Here is a 24326-nt window from a genome sequence, read left to right on the forward strand (position 1 = left end):
TCTGAATGGTAGTAACATGTACATTGCAAGTTCCTATGGAGGCTCAAAGAAAGAGCCCTTGCTTCAAACGCAGCCTCTCGGGGTGAAGAAAATAAAAGCTACACATTTGGACTATTGTCCTGTGGTCTTGGTAGTGGTGGGGGAAACCTGAACGTTTTCTTCCTTTAGCAACTGTGATTACGTTTTAGTAAACTCCAATCCAAATTGAGTTCTGATGCTGTTATGACAATGGTTTAATGTGGGAATTGTGAACTTTTGGCCTTCCAGTTGTTACTGAATAATAACCCCCATCAACCCTGACCATTGACCATGCTGAGAGGATGACAGGTTCCCCATCCCTGATTTAGTGCTTGGACTAGATTCTTGAAGCATTTTAGGCATAGTTCACGATCCCTAGTATTTTATACATGAAGTCTTAAAATAACTTGGGCGCTACATACCTCACAGCAGAGGTAACCAACATAGTGCTCTCCAGGTGGTGTTGGAGTACAGCTCCCATCATCCCACCATTCACCATGCTGACTGGAGCTGATGGAAGCTGAAGTCCAGCTACATCTAAAGGGCTACAGGTTCCCAACCCCTGAATTAGCGTAAGCTAACTCTGCCTTGGGGGTTCTGTGCTATGTTCCACTGCAGTAAGTTCCATTGTTTGTGCCATGTTGACATTACAGCCAGCGGTATATAATGTCTATCACAAGAGCACATGAAAGCTCTTAGCTGGCTATGCCACAGCTGTAGAACTTCTTTATTCTGGAGACCTGCCAAAATATGAGCTTGAACATTGAACATTTTCCAGAAGTGCTGTAAGATTTTGTTTGTTCTGTTTTTAATACTGTGTATATACAGCGTGTGGAAATTTGAAAGGTTGCCCCGTGGAGTTATGGAGTCCTGGAAGAAACCACAGCAGATTTTCTCCATGGCCACACAAAATGAATGGTCTAAATTTCTAGGCAAGTTGCTGTTGAAGTGTGTGCGTTGTTGCGTGAAACAGCATACGTTACATTGGAGTTAAGTTGAGCAAGAAACATCACAGAGGCATTAGATCAAGTTAAGAGTCTTTACTACAAGACATTATGGGTTAAGGCTTTAAGATTACATGTAGAGTTGCTCCCCCCCCCCCAGGAGAGAAGTTCTCAGTTCAGAGACATGACACAGAAGACACTGCTCAGTTCAGAGGCAATATACAGAAGACTCAACTTACAGACTCTGTTAGAACTTTCCCAGTTGCTATCTCACATTACCATGACAACTGCTGGCCTTGGATGTCTGCTCACTCTCAGGCCAGGAGATAACAGTTACTTCTCCAAACTTGCAGGCTTTATGGAAAACAACTAGAGACAGTAATGCCTATGGGTCACAACCTAACAGTTGCCCAGTGCTGGTCTGAACTGATGGCCATATTTCTGGTGAGGAGGGGCCTTTCCTTGGCTGGTGATTCTGAAAGGGATTACACAGGCAGACTAGTGAAGAGGTGGTGAGCCTTTTTCAGCACAAGGGCCACATTGGTTTCTGGCCTTGTTGCTACACACACTTGCACACCTCTCTCTATCCTCCATCCAGACAAGCAAGAAGCATTACTAGAGTTCAAGGACACATTCTAGCCAGGCAAAAACCCTCAAGGAGGATGCATAACAGGGCTGAGGAAAGATGCGACTTGGGAGGGGATGTGGCCTGGAGAGAGTCCCGAGGGCCAGACAGAGAGGCCTGGAGGACTAAACTAGTGGGATAGCGCAGAGTGGTGTATACAAGTCCCCTAGCATGATGTTGCACTCTAATTTGCTTTATGCTAAAAAAAATTAGGAAGCGTTTCCTTTTATATAGAATACTGTAAAAATGAAAATGACAAAAACTCTTGTGGCACTTGATAGGCAAACAAATTTATTGTTGCATAAGCTTTCTTTGACTAAAGCCCACTTCATCAGATGTATGCAGTGAAGTGGACTCAAAGGCCCCATCAGCATTGTACATTTAAAGTAGTATACTATTTGAAATTGTCGTGTCTTCTCCCAGATAATCCTAGGAACTGTAGTTTAAGGGTGCTGAGAGTTGTTAAGAGATTTCTGTTCTCCTCACACAGCTACAATTCCCGAAGTGGTTTAACAATAATTCTTCCCAGGGAACTCTGGGAATTGTAGCTCTGTGAGGGGAATAGAGGTCATCTAACAGTTCTCAGCACCCTCCACAAACTACAGTTTCTAGGATTCTTTTGGGGAACCTATGATTGTTTAAAGTGGTATGATACTGGTTGAAATGTATAATGCAGCTGGGGCTTAGTTTTCAAAATAATAAATGCATTAGTCTTTAAGGTGCCACATGTTTGTCTGTCTTTTTTGCTGCCGCAAACTAACATGGCTACCTCTCTGGAAACTGTAAAGAATAAATGGAAGAGAATTTAATCAGAATAGAGAGGAGATTGTAGTTGCCTCTGGTGATGTATTGCTTTGTAAAAAAAACTTTGAAGTGTTCAAGTGACACCTGTGTAATAAAACTCTCTCAGGTGTTTTCTCTTTTTTAAAAAAGTATGGATTTGAAATATAAATATGTATTCAGTACTAAGAATCGCACAGTGTTAAAGAAATACAATACAATCTAAATAATTTGCAACATGCAGAGAAATCTATCATGTTATATTTAGTGTTTACTATGACAAATAAAAAATCTCAAATATTATAATTACATATCTAATATCCATAGTTGCATTGTCTCATTCCAGCAATATCCAAGATTTCCCGTATGTCAACTCTAATTCTGAGAAAAAGTCCTGAGAATTTAAGAGTTCCTAATCCTATCTTCTCTATATCTAATATGATGATAATTTCAAACTGCTGACAATGTCCAAATATTTATTCCCCCAGATTTTAATTAGTGGCATTTCTTTCCATTTCCAGTGTGGTGCTCCCAAATATTTTGCTGCTATCAATAAATGAGATATTAGTTCAGCTTTCTGTTTTACCCCCCAGGCCTTTTAGGCTGCAATCCTATATACACTTGCCTGAAAGTAAGCCTACAAAAATTCTTGTATTTTTGAGAGCACTGATACATGTCACTTCTGAATAGACATGCATAGGATTGCATTGTCAATAAAGCAAGCACAGAGCAAACCTGTACATGTTGCCTCAGAAATAAGTCCCATTGAATTCAGTAGAGCTTACTCCCAGATAAACAAGGTTAGGATCACAGCCTTAATCATTTAGTTCTTTATTGACACTGAAATAATAATTATTTTCCTGACGTTTCCAATAACTCTGATTGTGAGAAAAGTGCCACCAAATGTGTATTAAATCTCTTCTCTAATAACTTCTATAATGATATAATTGTTATATATTTTCTGTTCAATTTTTGTACAATAAGGGCTGGTATAATATTGTGGGCAAGGACGAACATGTGGTCTATGAAGGTACTAGTTCAGTGGTGTTACTGGTCTTGAATTCATTAGGTAGCCTTCAGCAAACCATTATTCTTTCATTCCTATCTGCCATCCTCGAACTTCTTGAATTAAAGAACGGGGGTATTAAATAGTTTACTTAAAATAAACAGAAATCTGCAATGATGGGATGTGCTGCTGTTGACCTACCCTGCAGAGCTGTTGTAAGGTAACTGTGATAATGTGCGTGAAGCACTTCAAGGTGTTGAGTAGAAAGCAGAGAGTAGAAATAAATGGACAGTTCTCCCAGTGGAGGGATGAGAGAAAGAGTCCTGCAAGGATTGGTACTGGGACCTGTGCTTTTTAACTTGTTCATAAGTGATCTAGAGTTAGGGGTGAGCAGTGAGGTGGCCAAGGTTGCTGATGATACTATATTGTTCGGAGTTAAAACAAAAAGGAGCTCCAAAAGGACATCTCCAAATTGAGTGAATGGGTGGTAAAATGGCAAATGTAATATAGTGTGAACAAGTGTAAAGTATGCATGTTGGGGCAAAAAAATCTTAATTTCACATATACACTCATGGGGTCTGAACTGCCAGTGACTGATCAGGAATGAGACCTTGGGCTTGTAGTGGACAGCTTGATGAAGATGTTGATCCAGTGTGTGGCAGTTGTGAAAAAGGCAAGTTCTATTCCTGGGATCATTAGGAAACCTATTAAAATAAAACTGCCAATATCATAACATTGTACAAATCTATGGTGTGACCGCATTTGGGTTACTGTATACCGTTCTGGTTGCCTCACCTCAAAACGGATATTGTAGAGTTTGAAAAGGTTCAAAATAAGGGTAACCAAGATTATCAAGGGGATGGAGTGACTCCCCTATGAGGAAAGGTTACAGCTGTTGAGGCTTTTTAATTTAGAGAAGAGGTAAGAGGTAGCATGAGAGAAGTTTGTAAAATTATTCATGGCATAGAGAAAGTGGATAGAGAAGTTTTTCTCCCTCTCATAACACTAGAAGTTGTGGCCATCCAATGAAGCTGACTGTTGGAAGATTCAGGACAGATAGAAGAACGTACTTCACACAGGGCATAGTTAAGCTGTGGAACTTCCAGGTTTTTAATGTTTATTGTATCTGTATGTTTATTTTGTACGTCGCCCAGCGTGGCTGGATAGCCAGCCAGATGGGCGACTAAGAAATTCAATAAATAAATAAACTTGCTCCCAGAGGAGGTAGTGATGGCCACCAACTTGGACAGCGTTAAGAGATTAGACAAATTAATGGAATATAATGGTGTAAAGAACTCAGGGGGTCACCTCCCAACTCCAGGGCAATTGATCCCAGCCAGGCACAACCTCTGTCTCCCTTACCAGGGCTGAGTTGAGCAAAACACCAACCCTGTAAGTTAGGTAGACTGCCAGCACCTCTTAAACCTGGTCATCCTCTGGGCCAAGGTGAAACCCAAAGTGCCAGAAATAGACCTACCAAGGATTCTAAAAGACAAGAGCCAAAGATGCACTCCTTGTCTTGGAGCCTTAAGACAAAAATACCCAGTTACACAGTAGTCTGTGGATAAATTGCCAAGGTGCTGGATTCAAAGCCAAACTTCTCATGCAGCGAGAAATGAGAGGTAGTCTTTATTGAAATAAAATTATAAGTGCAAAAATATATCAGCAAAATAGTCTGTACTCACACATTATAGGAAGACAGGCAGATTAACTTCATGGTTCCACATCTCCCCCAGATATATTGTCTAGATAACATTAGGAAGATGGAACCCCAGCATCAGGTAAAAACACTGAATAACAAAAGGCCAAACTCTTAACTCTGCTTTTATGGGGAAAAGCCTGGCGACAGTCAGGAATTAATTAGCCAATCAGAGATTCCTGATGATGAAATCTTGTAGAGCTTTCATGCCTAATGGCTGTGCAGTTTCTTCAACCTTCCCAGGGCTGTGGCCTTGAGGTACCAGTCTCAGGCTGATAAGCAGATGGTTAATTAATTAGATTCAGCTGTGAGAATTGACAGTCTCAAGGCCTGCTAGAGGTCCTCATTCAGGCAAGATGTTTTCCCCACAATTCCTTGCCACAACCATCTTTATTAGCAAATCTTAGCAAAACCAAGTGTTCTTGACAAAGTGTAATAAAGACTACAAGCCATGATGGCTGTGCTGTACCTCCACAGTCAAAGGCAGTATGCTTCTGAATATCCTTTGCTGGAAGCCACCGGGGGGGGGGGAGTGCTCTTGTGTTCAGTCCTGGTTACGGGCATCTGGTTGGCCATTGTGAGAACAGGATGATGGACTCGATAGGCCACTGGCCTGATCCAGCAGGATCTTCTTATGTTCTATATAAATTATTGTTTCCTAAATTGTTCACCAGATATGAACTACTAATCTTGATATTTGAAAGCTTATTTCTCCTACTCTCTATGTTTAACTGATTCTTCCCTTGGCTTTACCATCAAATTGTGGAATTAAAATTCAAGGCAGGAAGTAATATGCTTTAAAAATGCATATGTGAAGTAGTAAAGTGTGGTGCTATGTTATTGAAGGAATCAGGGTCACAGCTGTAATACATAAAAATGCATGGCAACGCTGATGTTGTTTCCTTGTACACAAAAAGCAATCTGTCTGCCACTGAATTTATGATGTAAATCAAATTTTAGTTCTTCTGTAATCAGAGGCATATCGAGAGAGAGAGTGTGTGTGTGTGTGTTATCTAAAGGGCGCTGAAAATTCACTTTTGTGTGTAGCCTTTGGTAAGAATGTTCTTTGTTTTTGTCAGGGACTAATGCAGCACTGACTCTGATATAGTGAGGCTTTGCCATATGGACATGTATTTAAAGGACCTTTCTAATTGGTTGACAGTCATAGAATTATAACCCATGAGCCACACCTTTTTGTCCCACAGGTTGTTACCTTGGCTTATGTGGGCACAGTGTCATGCTTCAGAAGGTGTCCTTCCATGCCCTTCACCCCTCTGACTGTGTGATCCTGTGGATAGTGTTGTGGGACCTGTACCCAGCACCCCAGAGTCAGCCCAAGATATTTTGCTTCTTGAGGCAAAGTAATAAAATGGCTCCCCCCTCCATTCCACATACAGAAACCAATTGGACTGACATTTGAATCTTATTTCCATACTGGCGATGGAACAGTGTTCACCATGTATGAGAGCAGTAAGTGAACTTAGGTGTTACAGGGCAGGCTGCATAGCTCACACTGCTCTGTCCTCCATTTTATCGCAGCGCCACCATCCAGCATCTGTCACTTGAGGCAGCCACCTTACACTGCCTATTTTTTATTTATTTGGTATAACAAGATTTCTATACCACTTAATCATCAAATACAGCAGTTTACATAAAATATAAAATGTTCACCAAAATTTCTGATAAAATCAGATGTTAAAGACAAGTGAACATAAACACAAATAAAAATATAATCAGCAGTTTTTAAAATATACATTATAAAATGAAATGACATAAAATATACATGTCTGGGTAGGCTTGCGCAAACTAAAAACATTTTTAGCAGACACTGAAAACAGTAGATGGTATTCAGTGCTAGTCCTATTCAGAGTAGTCCCATTGAAGTTAATAGGTTTGACTACCGTAGATTCACTAATTTTCATTGGGTCTTTGAGCAAGGCTTAGGCTGCAGTCCAATACACGTCTCCTCAGAAGTGAGCTCCATTGGGTTCAGTGGGACTTATTCCCAAGTAACTGTGTATTGGATTGCAGCCTTAGTTGAATGCAACCCAGTGCAGTGAAAGCATCTGCCTAGTGGTAAGGTCAGCCCTGCACCACCTTCAGAGAGCTGTCAGGAGTGGTCTAGCAGGGCCCACTGGTACTGATGCTTGCCCTCTGCCTGCTGTGACAGATGGGCATGATGTGCTTTCTGTGGCACATGGACACAGTACCCTGGGGCAAAGCTATGTTTGGGTCATTGTGGGAAATGTAAAATGGTGGCTTTCCGCTGCCTCCACCACCAGGTAGGAACATAGCTGGGAATCCACAGATATAGGTGAGGACAAACAAAGAGAGTATTTTGCCAAAGGCTCCCTTGAACCTGGGTCCGCCCTTGGGCACTTGCCGTCGTGTTACAATACAGTACAGGCTAGCATAGTGTTACAATATTTTCATCATGTCAGGGAGCGGGTGTTGAACATGGGACCAGGAGCCCTGGACAAATTATGGTTTGCCTTGAATATCTTGGCAAAAAAGCACTATATTAATGGAGCAAATAAATAAATAAATAAATACATAGGGACAATTGGAACATGTAGGCTTCTTGTGCTGATATCCACAGATGGACAGTAGTGGTGGTACAGTTAGGTAATTTTAGACTTTGGACAGTGGTCTTATGGGGGTGGCCTCTTTATATGGTAATGTGTATTACTTCCCTTACTCCAAAATATGATTAGACAGCCCTGCTGTGTTTGGGGACCCCACCAAAAGTCCTGTCCTGACGGCACCACAGATGGACAACTTGCTTTGTGAAGGCAGCTTGCAAAGGAAGAAGTTTTACACGGTCTCCATGCACCTGCTTGTTTGTGTGTATTAACAATTCTCAGAGTGAGGGCACACTGCTGCAGAGAATCTTTCCTCATGCTTTGCCTTCCTAAGACTCTGCCTGTGGATGGAATAATCAAGAAAATGTTCTCAGATGGTCTAAGATAACCCTGCCAATTGATGTAATGGCAGTGTGAAACAATGACTGTGAATACAATAATTGCTGTAAAGTACTTTGCTGTAGCTAAATGGCCTATGAAAATAATTAACAATAATTACAGCAGCGGGTTCTGTTTGACTACCATAACTCTACTCTGTAACTCAATTCTTTTATAATATGTTTATCTTAATGGGGAAGCCAGAAACCTTTTTCTCAACTGCACTGAAATTAGACACCTTTGGGAACAAGCCACAGGGGGCCAGTTGCTTTCATTTCGGAGACTACAGAATCTTTTCAGAGGATAATAAAATCTTGCAAAGCCCTGCAGCTAGCTACGCAGTGTCAGCCAAATGATAGTGGCCTTTGAGTTCATCAGGTCATGCTTGGCTATATAGCATTCTTCCTTGAAGAGGCCGATTAGTACTTGGCATTTACTTGCTTGATAATACCTTTCTGACAGTAAACTAAGGGCATCTAGAGATGTATGTGATAGGAATCAGTTTGGTCAGCCTTTTATTTTGTTAAAGGCTAAACATGCCCAGTTCTTTCAGTCTCTCCTCATAGGGCTTGGTTTCTAGTCCCCTGATCATCCTTGTTGCCCTCCTCTGAACCTGTTCCATCTATCTTGGTCATCTATATTGGACTCCTTAAAGCAAGACCTTGGTAGTCTTGAGTTTAATGAAAGGATGTTAATCTCTTTTCATGGTCTAGGATGGCTAAAGAATATCTCCTTTATGGGAACTAATTTGTTAGGAGATACAGAAATTGCTCTGGAATATTTGGAACGTTTTGAGACAGGGAAGGAAGGAAGCAAGCCTAGGGAATTAGCTGAAGGCTGAAAGCATCTTGGGGTGCAGGGTGGCATGCTGTGGAAATCTGATATGGGGTAGTGGACTGGCTACCTGCTAGGAGTGCTTATGCTGTTCGTCTCCATCTCTGTAATAATAATAATAAGTCAAATATTATAAAGATACCTTGGCACTTCCAGACTGTCATTGCTTTTGGGTTGAATTCAAAGACTTGCTGGCAACTTCAGGTTGCACAATGATCCTGCTTCCCCCCTCCCCAAATCAGACTTTTTGTGATAAGGAAAGAGACAGGAAATGGAGAGAAAAGTATGAGATATCAGTAGTTTGACACAACATCGTCTAGCTGCCCTGCAAACTAATCAGTATGAATCCTCCATAAGTAGCCGATGCCATCTAACTTCCCTGCAAACTGTGCAAACAAATCAGGAGGAATAAACAAACAGCTGATGTGCTGGCACATGTCAGAGTTAGCAGGTGCTTCCAGATGTCCTGTTCACTGAGCGTTCATCCTGATTTGTTTGCGGGGAGAATAGAAGACATTGAGTAAATGTTATCCTTCTAGTGCATTTTCCCATCACTTTCCTTATCGCAAAAAGCCCAGTGTTTTGGGGAAGTAGCTTTGTTGCACAAGAACCCCCAATCAACTTTAATTGCGTAATCTGGATTTGCTAGTATGTGATGGAATCACACCCAGAAATAGTGACAGCATCCTAACTTCCCTGCAAACTTTGTGCAAACAAATCATGATGAATGCTCAATAAATGGGTCATCTGGAATTGACGTAGATTTCCGGTGCTTTCTCCTTCAAAGGAAGACAAATTCTGGTAGCCCTGCCTCTGCTTGTTATTGCTGTAGAACTTAACTTGCTGTTAAGTGCAAGTTTCCCCCTTTTCTCCTTTTTTATAACAGTAACAACTGCTTTCTAGTTGCATAAATCCTAGATCCTAGTTTTAAAAAGACTTCTGTTTATTTCACTTGCATGAGAACACACACTGATATTAAGCACTTCATTGAGTGGTGAGAAGTTGCAGTCTTAAGCAGCATTGGAATATTGATCAGCATCCATGACATCTTGCTACTTGGCCTTACTTCAGGCCCCCATTTATATATTTCTAGAAAATAAATACAGCTTGCATTCTGCATGCACAGGTACATTCATAGGTGTAATTTGTTTGGCTCGCCTCCTTGGTGACACATGACAACTTTTCTGTATTACTACAGAAATGCTTGTAAGAAATTGAAAATATTGCATCTACAGTTGTATTTCTTTGTAAGGTAATCCATCTATATTCAACTAATTAATTTTCCCCCCAGGAATTCACCTCATCCCTTGATCACTGTACTTGAAAATAGACCTGACTGCTGGCCAGTAATCCTACAGCAGATGACAGCATTTTTGCAGCAGTGCCCAGAAAGGTAGGAAACCTAGCTTATCTATATTTATTATCTGGGGATGGGAGATAAAAAGACTGCACTTAGACAACATGCAGTGCCCAAGACACCTTTGTGTGGCATGTAGGTTCCTGTTTGAATTCAAACTTTAAAAAATAGTGAGAGAACGTGTTTCTATAAGCATGAGGACTAAAGATACATGTGCATTTTTCCATGCATCAGAAACATCACAAGAACAGAAATTAGTAAGGAGGAACAAACATGCATCCTGTAATTTTTCTAAGACATAAGGAACTGGCATCCTTGATACCTGTTACTATTTGTTATATTAAACCAAGCACTTTAACACAGGGATGCCAAACTTTTTGTGTCCATGGGCACATTTGCAAATGAGAGAACCTGTTTTGGGCATCACACACCCTGTAATCAAGCACATACTGCAAACTATTCTATTGACTGCAACAGAATGCTTCTTTCAAGCCTAATTTCAGTGTGGGGAGGGGCAAGGGGATTCTGTGGGCTCCAGATAAAACCTCTGTGGGGGCAGGTATGCCCACTGGTGCTATGTTGATGACCCTTGCAGTATGTCTGACCAGGTTCTTAACAGAAAGGGAGATCAGAGAAAACTGTCAAATGTGTGTTTCATGTGGCAGGTGTTCCATCCTGTAATATTCTCCCACACCCATCCGCCCATAATCTACCCCAAGGGTTTCATTCAGTGGTGGCTTTCTTTTGGCAGAAAGAAGTTTGTAACATGGAATATGGTTCAGAGGACTCTAGTAGGTGGTGCAGGGAGAGATGGTGAAAATTGGGTTTGCTATCTTGTGTGGTTTCCATCAGCTCAAAACCACTATTAGATACAACCCTAGTTCTCCATTTCTTGTAAATCTCTTCAGCTCTCTTAATTACATTGAAAACTACAGAACCTGTGATGAAAACTCTATTTAGTTCTGAACTGTTCTATGGTTTAATTTATATGTAAGTTCATAAACTCATTTCCTTGAATTGCAGTGCAGAAAATTCATGTGTCTCTCTAATGAGACCGTTTCTGAGATATCTGTACTGTGAGCCTTGCCAACTGCGGGAACATGCTGAATTACGAATGGCTCTGCTTAGAGTTTTGCTTCAGCCGGTTGGCCCTTGGAACAAAGAGAAACCCCCTGCTCTTGAATGCCATCTCCTTCAGATGTTTTGTGATTTGGTTCCACATTATCAGGTAAGACTTGTTGCTTTCTTGCCTATACGTGCTGTCAAAGCACTTCTGTTAGTTGGGCTGGGGCAGGACTGGCCCAAGACATTTTGCTGCCTGAGGTGAAAAATAAGATGGTGTTACCCCTGTTTCATGTACAGAAACTGACTGGACTAACCATTGGATCTCATTGGAGTGCTGGCAATGAGACAGTACCCTTCACTGCAACTGAGGGGAGCAGGCTAGTGTAGTGAGTGCATAAGTGGCATGGCACACCTAGCTGCAACACCTTGACCCCATCTGCACTATACATTTAAAGCACTATGATACCACTTTCAGCCATGACTTTCCCCAAAGAATCCTCAGAACTGTAGTTAAGGGTGCTGAGAAGTGTTAGGAGATCCCTCTTTCCCTCACAGTTCCCAGAGTTCTCTGAGAAGAGGGATTGATTATTAACCCATCCTGAGAACTGTAGCTCTGTCACTGCTCCTCCCCCTTCCACAGCAACTGCCACCTCAGATGAGCCATCCCTGTCTCATTCTGTCTAATGGCAGGAATGGCTCCAAAAGTGATGGAAATAATATATCAGATCACAAAGGTATATTTGAAAACAGTTATCCAGCTCAGCTGAGGTAGGCAGATGTTTCTCAGGCAGGCCAGAGCTAGCAGACATGCATTCTAAACACGTACCAACACAGGGTATTTGATATTTTGGGCTCTTGAAGCCACATATTACAAAACTGATACCATTCTCAGCAGGCTGTACAGTGAGGTGAGACTATGTGACAAGATGTAAAGAGAGGGACAGGGTTTCTGCATCTTTTGTAGCTGTGTGGAAGAGGGAATGTTTAGCAGGTGCAGCTTTCTCACACCAGTAGAGCAGAAAAAAATCCCCTTTTATGCTCCACTGTTAAAGATTCAGAAGCCGGAGTATGTTTTGCATCTAACCCTTCTGTGTGACGCATTCATATTTATACTCATTGTTTTTCTCTTAAGGCATTTATTTCTTCCTTGTGAGCAGGACTGGAAGCCCTTGGCTTTTTTTTCAGATGTGGCTTTAGGGGCTGCAGAGAGCATCTTTGCAGCTCCGTTGTGAGTTTGTTGTGTAAATGCCAAAATAACAGCTTGTCATACCCAGACGCGTGTGTGTATGTGTGTGTCAGCAGTTTTCCATTCTTCTGCCACTGTTTCTTAAGCTTTCTGGCTGCCTAGCTTTTAAACACTGGTCGTAGATTCTTAAGAGTGAATTGGCCCCAGTCCCATCACTGATGCTTTTTCTATCCCCTGCAAAACTTGCTTCCTCCCTCTTGCTAAGCCAAAAACATTATTAATATATTCTGTTGGAATATATTCTATCAGAAGCACCATTCCATAAAATACTTGTCATGTTTATAATTAAGGGTGGGCATGGAAGGAGGAGAGGTTAGTGTTCCCTTTGATATTGTCCTTTTTTGTTATTCTTAAGGCAAAAAGGGCAATCTACCAAAATTATACAATTGTATACCACTTTTGTTTTCCTGCTCAAGGGCAGTAAGGGAAGTAAAGCCTTGTGAATGGCAATTGAAGCTGATATGCACATATGAGCCTTAATTTGATTACTGTTAGCTAAGCCCGTGAACTGACTCTGTTGAAAAACATTATATAAAAGTGCCTCTCTGTGTTGTGTCCATCTGTGGTAATGACTTGTTTATGGCATACCTGTTACTACTTGATGCTGCCATCATTGGATGGTGAACACATATGTGTAAATAGCATGGTGTAGTGGTTAGATTCGGACTCCAAGCTGGGGGGCCAGGGGTCAAATTCTCACTCGGCTGTGAAGCTACTTTTTAACTTTTTTTAAATTGACAATTTTAATTTTTTTTGTAAACCACCTAGAAGATCTATTTACAATCAAGCAGTATATAAACTTTGTTAAATGAAAATACAATAAAATTCTTAAGTGATCTTTGGCTAGTCACAGTCTCTTAACTTGCCCTATATTACAGGATTATTATGAGGATAAAATGAGGAGGTGGAGAAATATGTGCGTCAACTTGAGCTCCTTGAAGGAAATGTGGGAAATAAATGTAATAAATAAATATTTTAAACCAGCTCTACTACTTTCCCTTCTTCAGCTGAAAGACCTGCCACAGATCACAGAAACGCTGCTTTTTCTGGAGGAGCTGTTCCGGAGTCTGCTGCGCTACCCTGTTTTTTGGAGAGCCCAGTTATGTCAGCTCTGCCTGCAACTTTTATGCTTCTGTGAGGTTTGCCTGCAGGTCACTGGGGAATGTTCGTGTTTAATTTGCTTACTGGAAGAAAACGTTGAGCTCTTGAAAGAGGTAGGCCCTGGAGAGAGAGAGATTTTTTTAAAAAAAAAAACCTGCAATGATATTTCAAACTATGGTTACCAAACTTCTTTTACTTCGGCTTCCACACCCTGGAACATACCATCACCGATGTCAAACTACAACTGTAGTAGACCTTAGGAGACCAAGGCCTGGTGGAATGCATTCAATTTTCAGTAGTGGCTTCTTAAAGTTAGGTAACCTTGAGAACCACGGGCCTAATCATAGAATACTAGGGTTGGAAGGGGCTTATAAGGCCATCAGATCCAATCCCCTGCTCAGTGCAAGAATCCAAGTTAAAGCATACCCGACAGATGACTGTCCAGCTATCTCTTGAATGCCTCTAGTGTTGGAGAGCCCACCACCTCCCTAGGTAATTGGTTCCATTGTCGTACCACACAAACACTTAGGAAGTTTTTCCTGATGTTTAGTTGAAATCTGGCTTCCCATAACTTGAGCCCATTATACCGTGTCCTGCACTCTGGGATGATCAAGAAGAGATCTTGGCCCTTCTCTGTGTAACAGCCTTTCAAGTACTTGAAGAGTGCGATCATATCTCCCCTCAGTCTTCTCTTCTCAAGGCTAAAACATATCCAGTTCTTTCCATTTCTCCTCATAGGCTTTTATTTCCAGTCCCCTGATCATCCTTGTTGCCCTCCTCTAAATCTGTTCTAGTTTGTCTGCATCCTTCTTCAAGTGTGGTACCCAGAACTGGGACACAGTCCTCAAGATGAGGCCTAACCAGTGCCGAATAGAGGGAACTACAGGAATACCCTGCTATACGGACCTTCACTTTACGGACACTCGCGAGTACGGACATATTTACAGTAGCACCATTCCCCTGTTTACATACGCTCGCTTTGCAAGAACGGACACTTAATGGCATGACGCCACCGCCTGATCAGTTTCCAACTACAAACTTGCGTACAGTACATACTGTTTTCGCTGCTGTCAGTTATTTACATCAGTTATTTACATCATTTATGCCCGTATATGATGATTGCAGTGCAGTATATGCATCGATAAGTGAAAAAAAGGTAGTGCTTCACTTTAAGTACATTTTCGCTCTGGACCCATTGCGTACGTTAATGTGGGGTATTCCTGTAGTACCTCACACGATTTGGAAACTATACTTCTGTTAATGCAGCCTAAAATAGCATTTGCCTTTTTTGCAGCCACATTGCACTGTTGGTTCATATTCAGCTTGTAATCAGCAATGGTCATTATTACTCTCATTTGCAGATGATACACTTCTTACAAGAGAAAATTGCCTAGAGGTTCCCCTTCAGTGGAGAGTTGTTTATAGGAAGCTGCCTTATCCTGAGTCAGACCATTGGTCCAGTTTTAGCTAAATTGACTGACACAGCAGCTCTACAGGGTTTCAGACAGGAGTCCCTCCCATCCCTACTTGGAGATACTAGGAATTGAACCTGGAACCTTTGGCATGCAAATTTACACTCTGCCCCTCCCCTATGTCTCCTTCCTCCAGGTAGATGCTTACAATGTATCAAACCTCTTCCAGATTGTGCTGCTTTGCAATGCAGGTAGAGTTACAGGGTTGTGTTCAAAGTAGCACTAAGCAGATCGCTCCATCTGTGCAAGGATTTTTCCTTAGATGACAGAATGATCTTCCCCTCTCTTCCCTCCCGACCACCCTCTAAATCTGTGGGTTTCCCCCCAATCCTCCAGAGCAGATTTGGAGATTGCATGAGGGAAGGTGGAGAATATCCTTGTGCTATTGTAAAAATGTAGTTGAATACTACAAGTGTTGGAGGAGGTCTTGAAGGCCATCTAGTCCAACCCTGTGCTCAGTGCCTGAAATCCAGAGCTAAAACATCCATAACAGATGCCACAAGACTTCCATTGTGGCAGAGTATACCACCCCTCCAGGTAACTGGTCCTGTTGTCAGCCTACTCTTACCATCAAGGAGTTTCTCCTAACATTCGACTGAACCCTACCCTCCTGTAACTTAAGTGCATCTGATCTAGTTCTGCTCCAGGGCAGCAGAGAACAAGTCTTTACCCTCTCCTACATACAGACCTTCAAGTATTTAATGTGTGCTATCATGTGCCCCCTCAGCCTTATCTTCTCCAGGCTAAACATACCCAGTTTCTTCAACGTTTCCTTATAGGATCTGATTTCCACATTGCTGACCATCTTCATTGCCGTCCTCTGAACTCATTCCACTTTGTCAACGCCCTTCTTAAAGTTTTGAGCCCAGAATTGGATGCAGTGCTCCAGATGAGGACTAACTGGTGCAGAATGACATGGAACAATTACTCTCCATGACTTTGAAATGATGGTTCTGTCTACTAATACTACAGTTACATGTTTTCTAGGTTTTCTTGCAGATGACTGCATGATTTAACACTCTTGTGAATCAAAAGACAAGGCTGCTTGTTTCTGAAGGGCTAGCATAGAAGGGCTCTAGCATTCTCCTTGACATGCTTTTCTATGCATTTTTTTTTAAAAAAAGTGGAGAGCCATCTACTTGTACTGTCTTCCAGTGCCACTCCAAAGGAGAACAATCTTGAAGGGCTGTTCCATTTGCTACCGTTTGCCGGGATGTGGATTGGCTCTTTTGCATAGGTCTTGGCTCTTCTGTTGTAATGAGGATCAGAGAAAGCTGCTGGACTTTGTCAGTCCAGGAGCAGGAGAAACAGAATCTGCCTGCCTTATTCTGGTAAAGAAGACACCTGCAGCTTCTCCAGCCTAGGGCTTGAGTGGGGAGAAGGGGTGGGGAGCCTTTTCTACCTTGAGGGCCACATTTCCCCATGGGGAATCTTTTTGGAACTACATGCCAGTGGTGGCAAAAATAGGGTGGAGCATCATATGTGATCTTAGCTCTTTGTACCATATCGTACATTCCAGCTGTACATTAGAGGTCCCCACACCCTGCATCCTCTATCCAGGCAAGAAAGAGGTATGGACATGGTTCAGGGATACATTCTAGTCAGGCAGAAGCAGTCAAGCAGGACCCGGAACTGGGCTTGCAAGGGGTGTGGGCTAAGGAGGAGGCACGCCCTAGAGAAAGTCCTGAGGGCCAGGCACAGAGGCCTGGAGGGCTGCATTTGGCCCCCAGGCCTGAGGTTCCCTTCTCGATGGTATTACGACAGACATGGTGCCCCTCAGGCTTCATAAGTGGAATCCTGGCTTAGCTGCTTCCCATGATTAGGGATGAAGGCAGAACCTCTTTTAAATGGATTTACACAAAGAATTTGGTGGTTCTGACCTGATTGAACTCTGCATACATTGGACCACCCTTTGCATCAAGTGCCTGCTTACGTCCAAGCTGATTGTGCATTCCCGACTTGTTTTTAAAAAAGTCAGACTAATTATATGCAAAATCATATACACACACACATATATGCAGGAGCTTGACACTGAAATGTTCAGAGACTTCCATCTCTACCCATGACAGGCTGACATGGGAAGTAGCTGCATTCCCAGCTTCTCCCATCAGACTGCAAACATCCAGTGCTATCTGAGAAGTACAGGAAAGAGTCTGGTATAATAGCTCCATGCCACGGAGCAACATCAGAAGAGCCCCTGGGTTATTTATTTCAGAGGCCAAGCTTGGACATGGTGTGCTGTATTCAGCATGATGTGTTTGGAAAATGAGGGTGTAAAATGTTGTCAATATTGTTTTTTATTTATTTATTAAATTTATTAGTCGCCCATCTGGTTGGCCGTCCAGCCACTCTGGGCGATGTACAAAATAAAAATGTACAAATATGTTAAAACATTAAAAATCTCAACAATAATAATAAAGCCTAACCCACCCCAAAAGCCTGCCTGAAGAGCCAGGTCTTCAAGGCCCGGCGGAAGCTCATCATAGCGGGGGCATGATGGAGATCGTTTGGGAGGGAATTCCACAGAGTGGGGGCCACAATTGAAAAAGCCCACTCCCTAGTCCTCACCAGTCTAGCTGTTTTAACTGGTGGGATAGAGAGAAGGCCTTTTGAGGCTGATCTTGTTGAGCGGCATCCCTGATGATGTTGGAGGCGCTCCTTCAGAGAGACTGTTTATTTCCACAAGCTGTTATGTTGAAAAGATTTCAACTTGGTTGTTTTCCCCTCTTCTTCAGGGCATTCCATTTGAGATGGCCATAATTGGATTAGGTTTGCTGCTGCTTCAGGCTCCAGCTAGTCAGCAAAAGCCAATCTTAAACCTGGGTAAGGCGTTGTTGTAAAATAATAATAATAAACCCTTCCAAATTGTTTGCCTTCATGTTGTCTTTCTGACTTTTTTTATCCAGAAATGTTAATTTATTTTACTATTTCTAGCTTTGTAGTCCATTTTTATTCATCAGAATGGAAATGAGGTTTTTTAAAATTAGTACTGTAAGTATTTGAGGTGAAAAATTATTGTCTCCTTGAAATAGCTTTTTGGAGCTAAATAGTTCATTAGATACAAGAAAGGGATGGATATATTTTGTTAGTTGTGACTTCCATTTAGATTGATCTTCACTAATGTTTTCTTGGGTCTGGGGATTTTTTAAATTATTTTTGTTGTTTGTTTTTAAAATCTTGTTTACATTACATTGTAAGCCCCTTAACTGGCACCTCCTTTTTCATGTTTACATCACTTAGCTTATTTTTTTAGGTGCATCAGAAATTAATATTAAGCAATAACAGTAATAATCTTGGATGCAAGAGAGCTATTGGCAAACACATGGCCCTGCATCCTAGATACAGAATAAAACAGTGTTGTGATTTCAGCCTTATGCAAATATTAGTTTTAGAGCCCTTCATAAGGACTCCGTATTTTAGACTACGTGTGATAGTTCCTCAGGAGTACTCGTATTTCCTGAGCAGCTGCCAAGATCCACAACAATGTGCAAAGTAGTTCCTATGTAAGTGGTGAAATTTCATTATTTAAGCTCTTTCAGGCCCCCGTCAGTTTTGCTGTACTCAAAACTGTTTTCTCACACAATTCTGCTCCTGTGTATTGCCAATTAGGTGCCTTATCCCACGTCAGACCATTGGTCCATCTAGCTCAGTATCGTCCACACTGCCTGGAAGGGACTCTCTAGGGTTTCAAACAGGGTTCTCTCACAGCCCTACCTGGAGATCTTGGGGGTTGAACCTGGGACCTTCTGCCTGCAGAGCAGATGCCCTACCACTGAGCTACGGCCCTTCCCCAACAGTATCTCCTGACAATGTATGACTCGTAGCCTTGCAGCTGATCTGCACACTTCGGAAAGACATGTGATACAGCTTCTTTGCAGCTGTGCTATTTCAAACTATGTATGTAAAAATATGGCAGGACATTGAGAAGGCTGGACCAGAACGTTTTGCTCTATCTGCTAGTATGGGATTTTTGCCGCGTGAGAGAATTCCACACACGCGCCCCTACTGACATTTTGAAGTGGCATGGTGTCAGGAAGGATGTGCCATGTGGTGTCTTTTTTTTTTTTTTAAGTATAGGTTGGACCATAGTTCTTTGAAAAAGTAGCAATTTGAAAACTCAGCATGTTTGGGCACAGGATAAAGAGTGATTTTAAGCATGTGTGGACATTGTTCAATACCACTTACACAAATGGTATTTGAATGATGACAGGCTGATATGAAAGCTCTATCTGTAGCATTTGAACTTTCATCATTGGAAGTTGCAGTTATAAAATGAGGGACATACATGAGTGATTTTTTGCTATTAGATTTTTTTGCCACATTGTTGATTTATCCTACTATATGTAATAGATTTCTGTATTTTCAGTATCAGTTTTTTTCTGCCCTTCAGTGTGCTATATTTTGGTACAAAATACATTGTCAAAGTTTCAAAAAATAATTGTTTATTGGCAACTCACTCTGGACAGTGTATTTCATCATATTGCAGGGCCATTTGGAACATGCATTTCCTAGAATGTTTCAAAGTTTGAGTTATAACTCTACTCTTGCTCTCCTAGCCATCAAGCTCCTTTCCTGCTCTGAAACCAAGATGAGTCCTGCAGTGGCCCTTATCCTGGTGATGCCTGCACTCCAGATCTTATCCTCCACTGCTGTACAGGACTGCATGACTGAAGAGGATGGTGGCACCACTAGGCAGCAGTTGGCCATTCATCTTTTAGAAATTATACAGCAGGAAGAACTGAAAGAGAGAAAGCAACTGGTGAACTTCTCGTTAAGACTTTCATTTGTTTTTGTTGGTGGGAAGAAAATAAATAGTTGCATTGCCTGCCAGCTTGTGTCCCTCCTCCCCTGCTGTAAAAATTAGAACCACCATTAAAGTATTGATGGTGATGATTTAGCACTTACAAAGTAGGCTATGTAAGTAGGCACATACTAGCCATTAGCAAAATTGGCATGCGTTACCCACCTTTGTGAAAACTGCAGTATACTGTGCAATGTTGTGTAGTGGCTGAGACGCTGAGCTGCTAATCAGGAAGTTGCTAGTCCTGGTTCATTTTTTCCCTCTAGCATGAATTCATTAGGTGGCCTTAAGTAGATAAGCCACTGTCTCTCAGGACCATTTCATATATTCTGATTTTAAGGGCTCCTAGCCTTTCTTTTAAGAACTATACATTTCATGTATAGTATGACAAACAAGGGTTTGAAAATGCAGGCACCACACAGGAACGTTAGTTGGAGGTCATCAGCAACCAGCAGCTAGGAGTAGACGATAGCCATGTTCTACCTGGCCCCATTACTGGAGGTACACTGGAAAACAGAGAAATAAACTTAACTTGGATAATTTTAACCAGAGGTGGTTAATATTTTTCATACTGAGGGCTGCATTGACCTAGGGTCAGTCCTTTGGGGGCCACATGTCAAAGTGGGTGTAGCCAGTGTAAAAGTGAGAGTGGTCAATTTAAAAAAAATCAGGACATAAGTTTGGGGAAGTTCAAAAAATTTGGTATCACAGCAGACCTATGGGAAGTGTCAGTGAACTTTTTTAAAAATGGACTTATAAAATATATTTTTAAAAAACTAAGATTTACCTAGGCCAGTAGTCTTTTCTATATTCCTGAAACCAGCAGCTGCTAAGCATCCATCAGAAACTGGCCAATGGTCCACCAGTGGGTCATAGTCTGCCTTTTCCCTACCCCTGCTTTAGAATGTAATGGAAGTTCCTTAGTTCAGAATATAGCAGCACTGATGTTGGCCTTTGTTTTGGAAACTAATCTACTGGAGCTGTTCTGAAAATCTAACTCTGCAGTCCTGTGCATATCTACTCAGAAATAAGTCCCAGTATGCTCCATAGGGCTTACTCACTGGTAAATGTACATAGGAGTTCTGCCTGAAGGACCAAACCTTACTCTGACATCTTTCATGGCCTGAAAAATAGTTATTTGTCTTATAGGACTGGGTTCCTATAAAATTAAACCCATGAAATCTTCTCTCTTTCTCTGCCCCCCCCATGCTCACATAGTGAGTAGCAGAATGAAAACAGTGGCAGTAGGAGGCCTCCGGGAGCAGTGAAGGGGGTACATTTACCTCTAAGCAATTTCATCAGTCAAAGTGGTAACTTTGCAGGTGGCTGGATCTTAATTTTCCATGTGCAATAATTGAAAGCGATAAACAGGGGGAGGGGTAACATTAAAAATATTCTTTTACATGAAATGGCTTTTTAAAAGGTCATTTAAAGTACAGGAGCATTATACTTCCCATTATCCAAAATGAATTTACATTACATTGAGCAATATAATTAAAATGGGGGTGTGCCATTCTGTAGAACTGCTCTGGCTGCTCATTCAGAAACCTCTTGGCAGATTCAAAAGTTGAGAACAAATTGTTTCTAGTCATGAATCAATTCGTACATTACCTTAGTGATGTTGGGGGTTGCTGGTAGGTCTGGCTTGCCTTATCATCCCAGCAGCCCCTATCAAAGAACAACATCCTGCAACACCCAGAAATAATGGTGGGATAGTGTGCAGTGCCCAGGTGGTGATGAATAGCCTCTGTACATTTGTAAAAGGTAGATTTTATAGTGCATAGAGGCAGACATCTGCCTCATCAGGAAGGCAGGGATAGGTGGGTGAGGAGTCACAAAGACTTTCCTTGTCGACAACCTTCCATGGGCTGCATACTAGTAGTGGCCAGAGGCAAAAAGTGAGTGGAGCAATGGATGTGACTTTTACCTCTGTACAGTAGACTACATCCCAGCCATGTTAAAGTCAGAGATTTCTACACATTTACATACACAGCCTTCATCCAGGCAAAAAAAAAAAAGCCAGGCAAAAGCCCTTGAGGAAGGGGTGTGGGCTGGGGAGGCGAAATGCCTGGGAAGAGCACCAAGAACCAAACAGATGTCTGCAGAGCTGCATTCAGCCCCTGGGGATGAGGTTCTCCACTCCTGCCATGTCTGTTCCAGACCCCACCTGGTTTGTCTGCTTCTTCATCATTTCGCTTTTTCCTTTATCCACTTACATTCTGACTTGCCCCTGGTTAAAGTTGCTTGATAGCTGCTTATGCATGGTTCCATTCCATATGGCAGAGGTGACATTTGCCCACTGTGTTGGGCAACTGAGACCACCATGACTTTCACTGCAACTGTAGCTATCATACATCACCTATTTTAGGTGCACATGTAAGTTTTATTTTTTTAAAAAAACAACCCCAACATCCTAAACATTACATATGAAATGGCTTGCAAGCCAAAAGTGCACTGCCTCTCCTTCCTGTGGAGCAGTGATGGTGGTGGTGGGATGCTGCTTTAAAAGATTCCACTTCAATAAGCAGAACAAGATCACATTCTGTACTAAGGAACTCCAGATAATTTTTGGCATAGCAGAGAGTCCAGATTGCTGAGGGCTCTAAACTGGGTAATGACTTTGCCAAAGAAATCTTGAGTTTTCTTACAGTGATTGGTGTTTGGAAGAGGATTTGTAATATAAGCATAATTGTAGCCTTCACTTAGAAAATGAAGTCGTAATTATCAACAGCAATGTCAGTAATTTATTTGAAGGGAAAAGCTCTCACACCAATGAGATAGTGTCATGTTTTTATTCTTCACATGATTTTTAGGTAAATCACCAAGGAACAATTTAATTTTTGTTTTAAATTAGAGGCCCATAGAGATTTGTTTATTTGGACTTGCCTGGTTCTAATGTTCCTTTCCCCCCCTTTATCTCAGGCCTCTGGTGAGCACTTCTTCCCCATCACCAGTGCTTATGGTTCATTACATACTACTTGGAGAATCCTTGTGCTTATGAGAGAGAAATCTTCCATGTCTGACTGGTTATCTTCTCTTAAGTCAGTGCTGTCTATTACAACTCAAGTCCCTGTTCATGTGTTCCTTCTGCTGGCCTACCTCTTTATTCAAGAAAATGGAGATGGCCTTCGTGATGTACTGGCTGCCACTACAGAAATCGCCAAAGCAGATTCATCGCAGGTAAGAGTAACCTTAACAAAGGTCTGCAGCTAGAGTTTGGCTGTCTTCTTCCAGATCAGTTTGTGATGCCTAAACTCTGTAGCTCCTGGTTTTTATGCACCTCTCTCCTCTTTTGTTTGTCCCAGCTCTTTCCCCTAGGTCTGTTTCTTTTGGACTTTTTCTTTCCCCATCAGTGATGGTTCCAGCATTTGACAAGTCCTTGGGCAAGATGCCTTCAGTAGCCCCACTTCCCTGAGTGGGCCCACCTCCCATGCAGTTCCCCTCTCCCTCTAGACTCAATCAGTGCACCCACCCAGAAGGAGAGCGCAAGTCAAGTGGGAAATGCTAACCTCTCACTCTGAGAGAGAGAGAGAGAGTGAGAGAGTATGCAAGTGAAGATTACATACTGGAAGTTCAGCTGGTTGCCGTCAAATGATCTAATCTGTAACCAACCTGTACTCCCCACCCCACTTCCAACACTGTAGTGACTTAGTGAGAGGGAGGGAGATGCTTCTAATGGCTTTTTGCAGTTTTCAGACACAGCTGAGGCAGGGAAAAAGAGGGATTCATCACTGTTCTTGCTTGTGCTTATTTTAAAGGCTGGCCATTTTCTTGTATTGAAAGGAGTTGCAACTTCCTCCAATGCCCCTCCTTCCCCCAACTGGATATTTTGTGAATTATGCAACATCTGGCAACCTTATTTCTTCCTCTGGTGTTGTATCAGTTTTGTGTTCTTTCTCTTTTGGAAAACTAAGCAGTTTACTGTGTTTGACCAATCTACCAGGCATGACCACCTGCTTTTGGCTACTCTGCTCCCATTTGTCTTGCTTCTTTTTTCATACTGAGACACCCTTTTCTCACACTTCACTGTGTGTAAGGTCCAGGATAGCAAATCTCCTCTACCTTCTTTATAGAAGAAGAGAGGGATCTTTTTAAGCTCCCTCCCGCCCCCCAACCAACGGGACATCATTGCGAGGTTACAGACCCTCGCTTATCGCTTACAGTACAGGTTGAGGCACACGGAGGTTCCATCACAAATAAACACAGAATCTCACTTGGAGTCAGGTGAGAAGGGTCTGTTTCCCCCACCTAGTAATTCGTCTCAGGTGCCTCCCTCGGAGCTGCAATCTATACCAGATCATCTCCCTTCACACGCTGACCCTACTGCCTCTCTCCCCCGACTGGCAGGGAGTATCTAACTACATACATTACTCCCTCCTGGACGGATTTAAGATTCTTGGAGAATTCAGAGTTAGCCT

General features: G+C 42.1%; 1 protein-coding gene across 6 annotated transcripts in view; it reads left to right on the plus strand.

The window, feature by feature from the left end:
• Positions 1–24326, plus strand: part of FOCAD (focadhesin) — a 211582-nt gene that overhangs the window by 19096 nt on the left and 168160 nt on the right. For all 6 annotated transcript variants that reach the window (XM_061630872.1, XM_061630878.1, XM_061630855.1 and 3 more), the window contains 6 exons: positions 10158–10259; positions 11247–11451; positions 13542–13748; positions 17843–17930; positions 19664–19866; positions 22831–23088. In XM_061630872.1, the coding sequence (XP_061486856.1) occupies positions 10158–10259; positions 11247–11451; positions 13542–13748; positions 17843–17930; positions 19664–19866; positions 22831–23088 (1063 nt within the window). The remainder of the gene's footprint in view (positions 1–10157; positions 10260–11246; positions 11452–13541; positions 13749–17842; positions 17931–19663; positions 19867–22830; positions 23089–24326) is intronic.

This window comes from Rhineura floridana, chromosome 1, assembly GCF_030035675.1.
Source record: "Rhineura floridana isolate rRhiFlo1 chromosome 1, rRhiFlo1.hap2, whole genome shotgun sequence".
In the NCBI taxonomy this organism is placed as follows: Eukaryota; Metazoa; Chordata; class Lepidosauria; order Squamata; family Rhineuridae; genus Rhineura; species Rhineura floridana.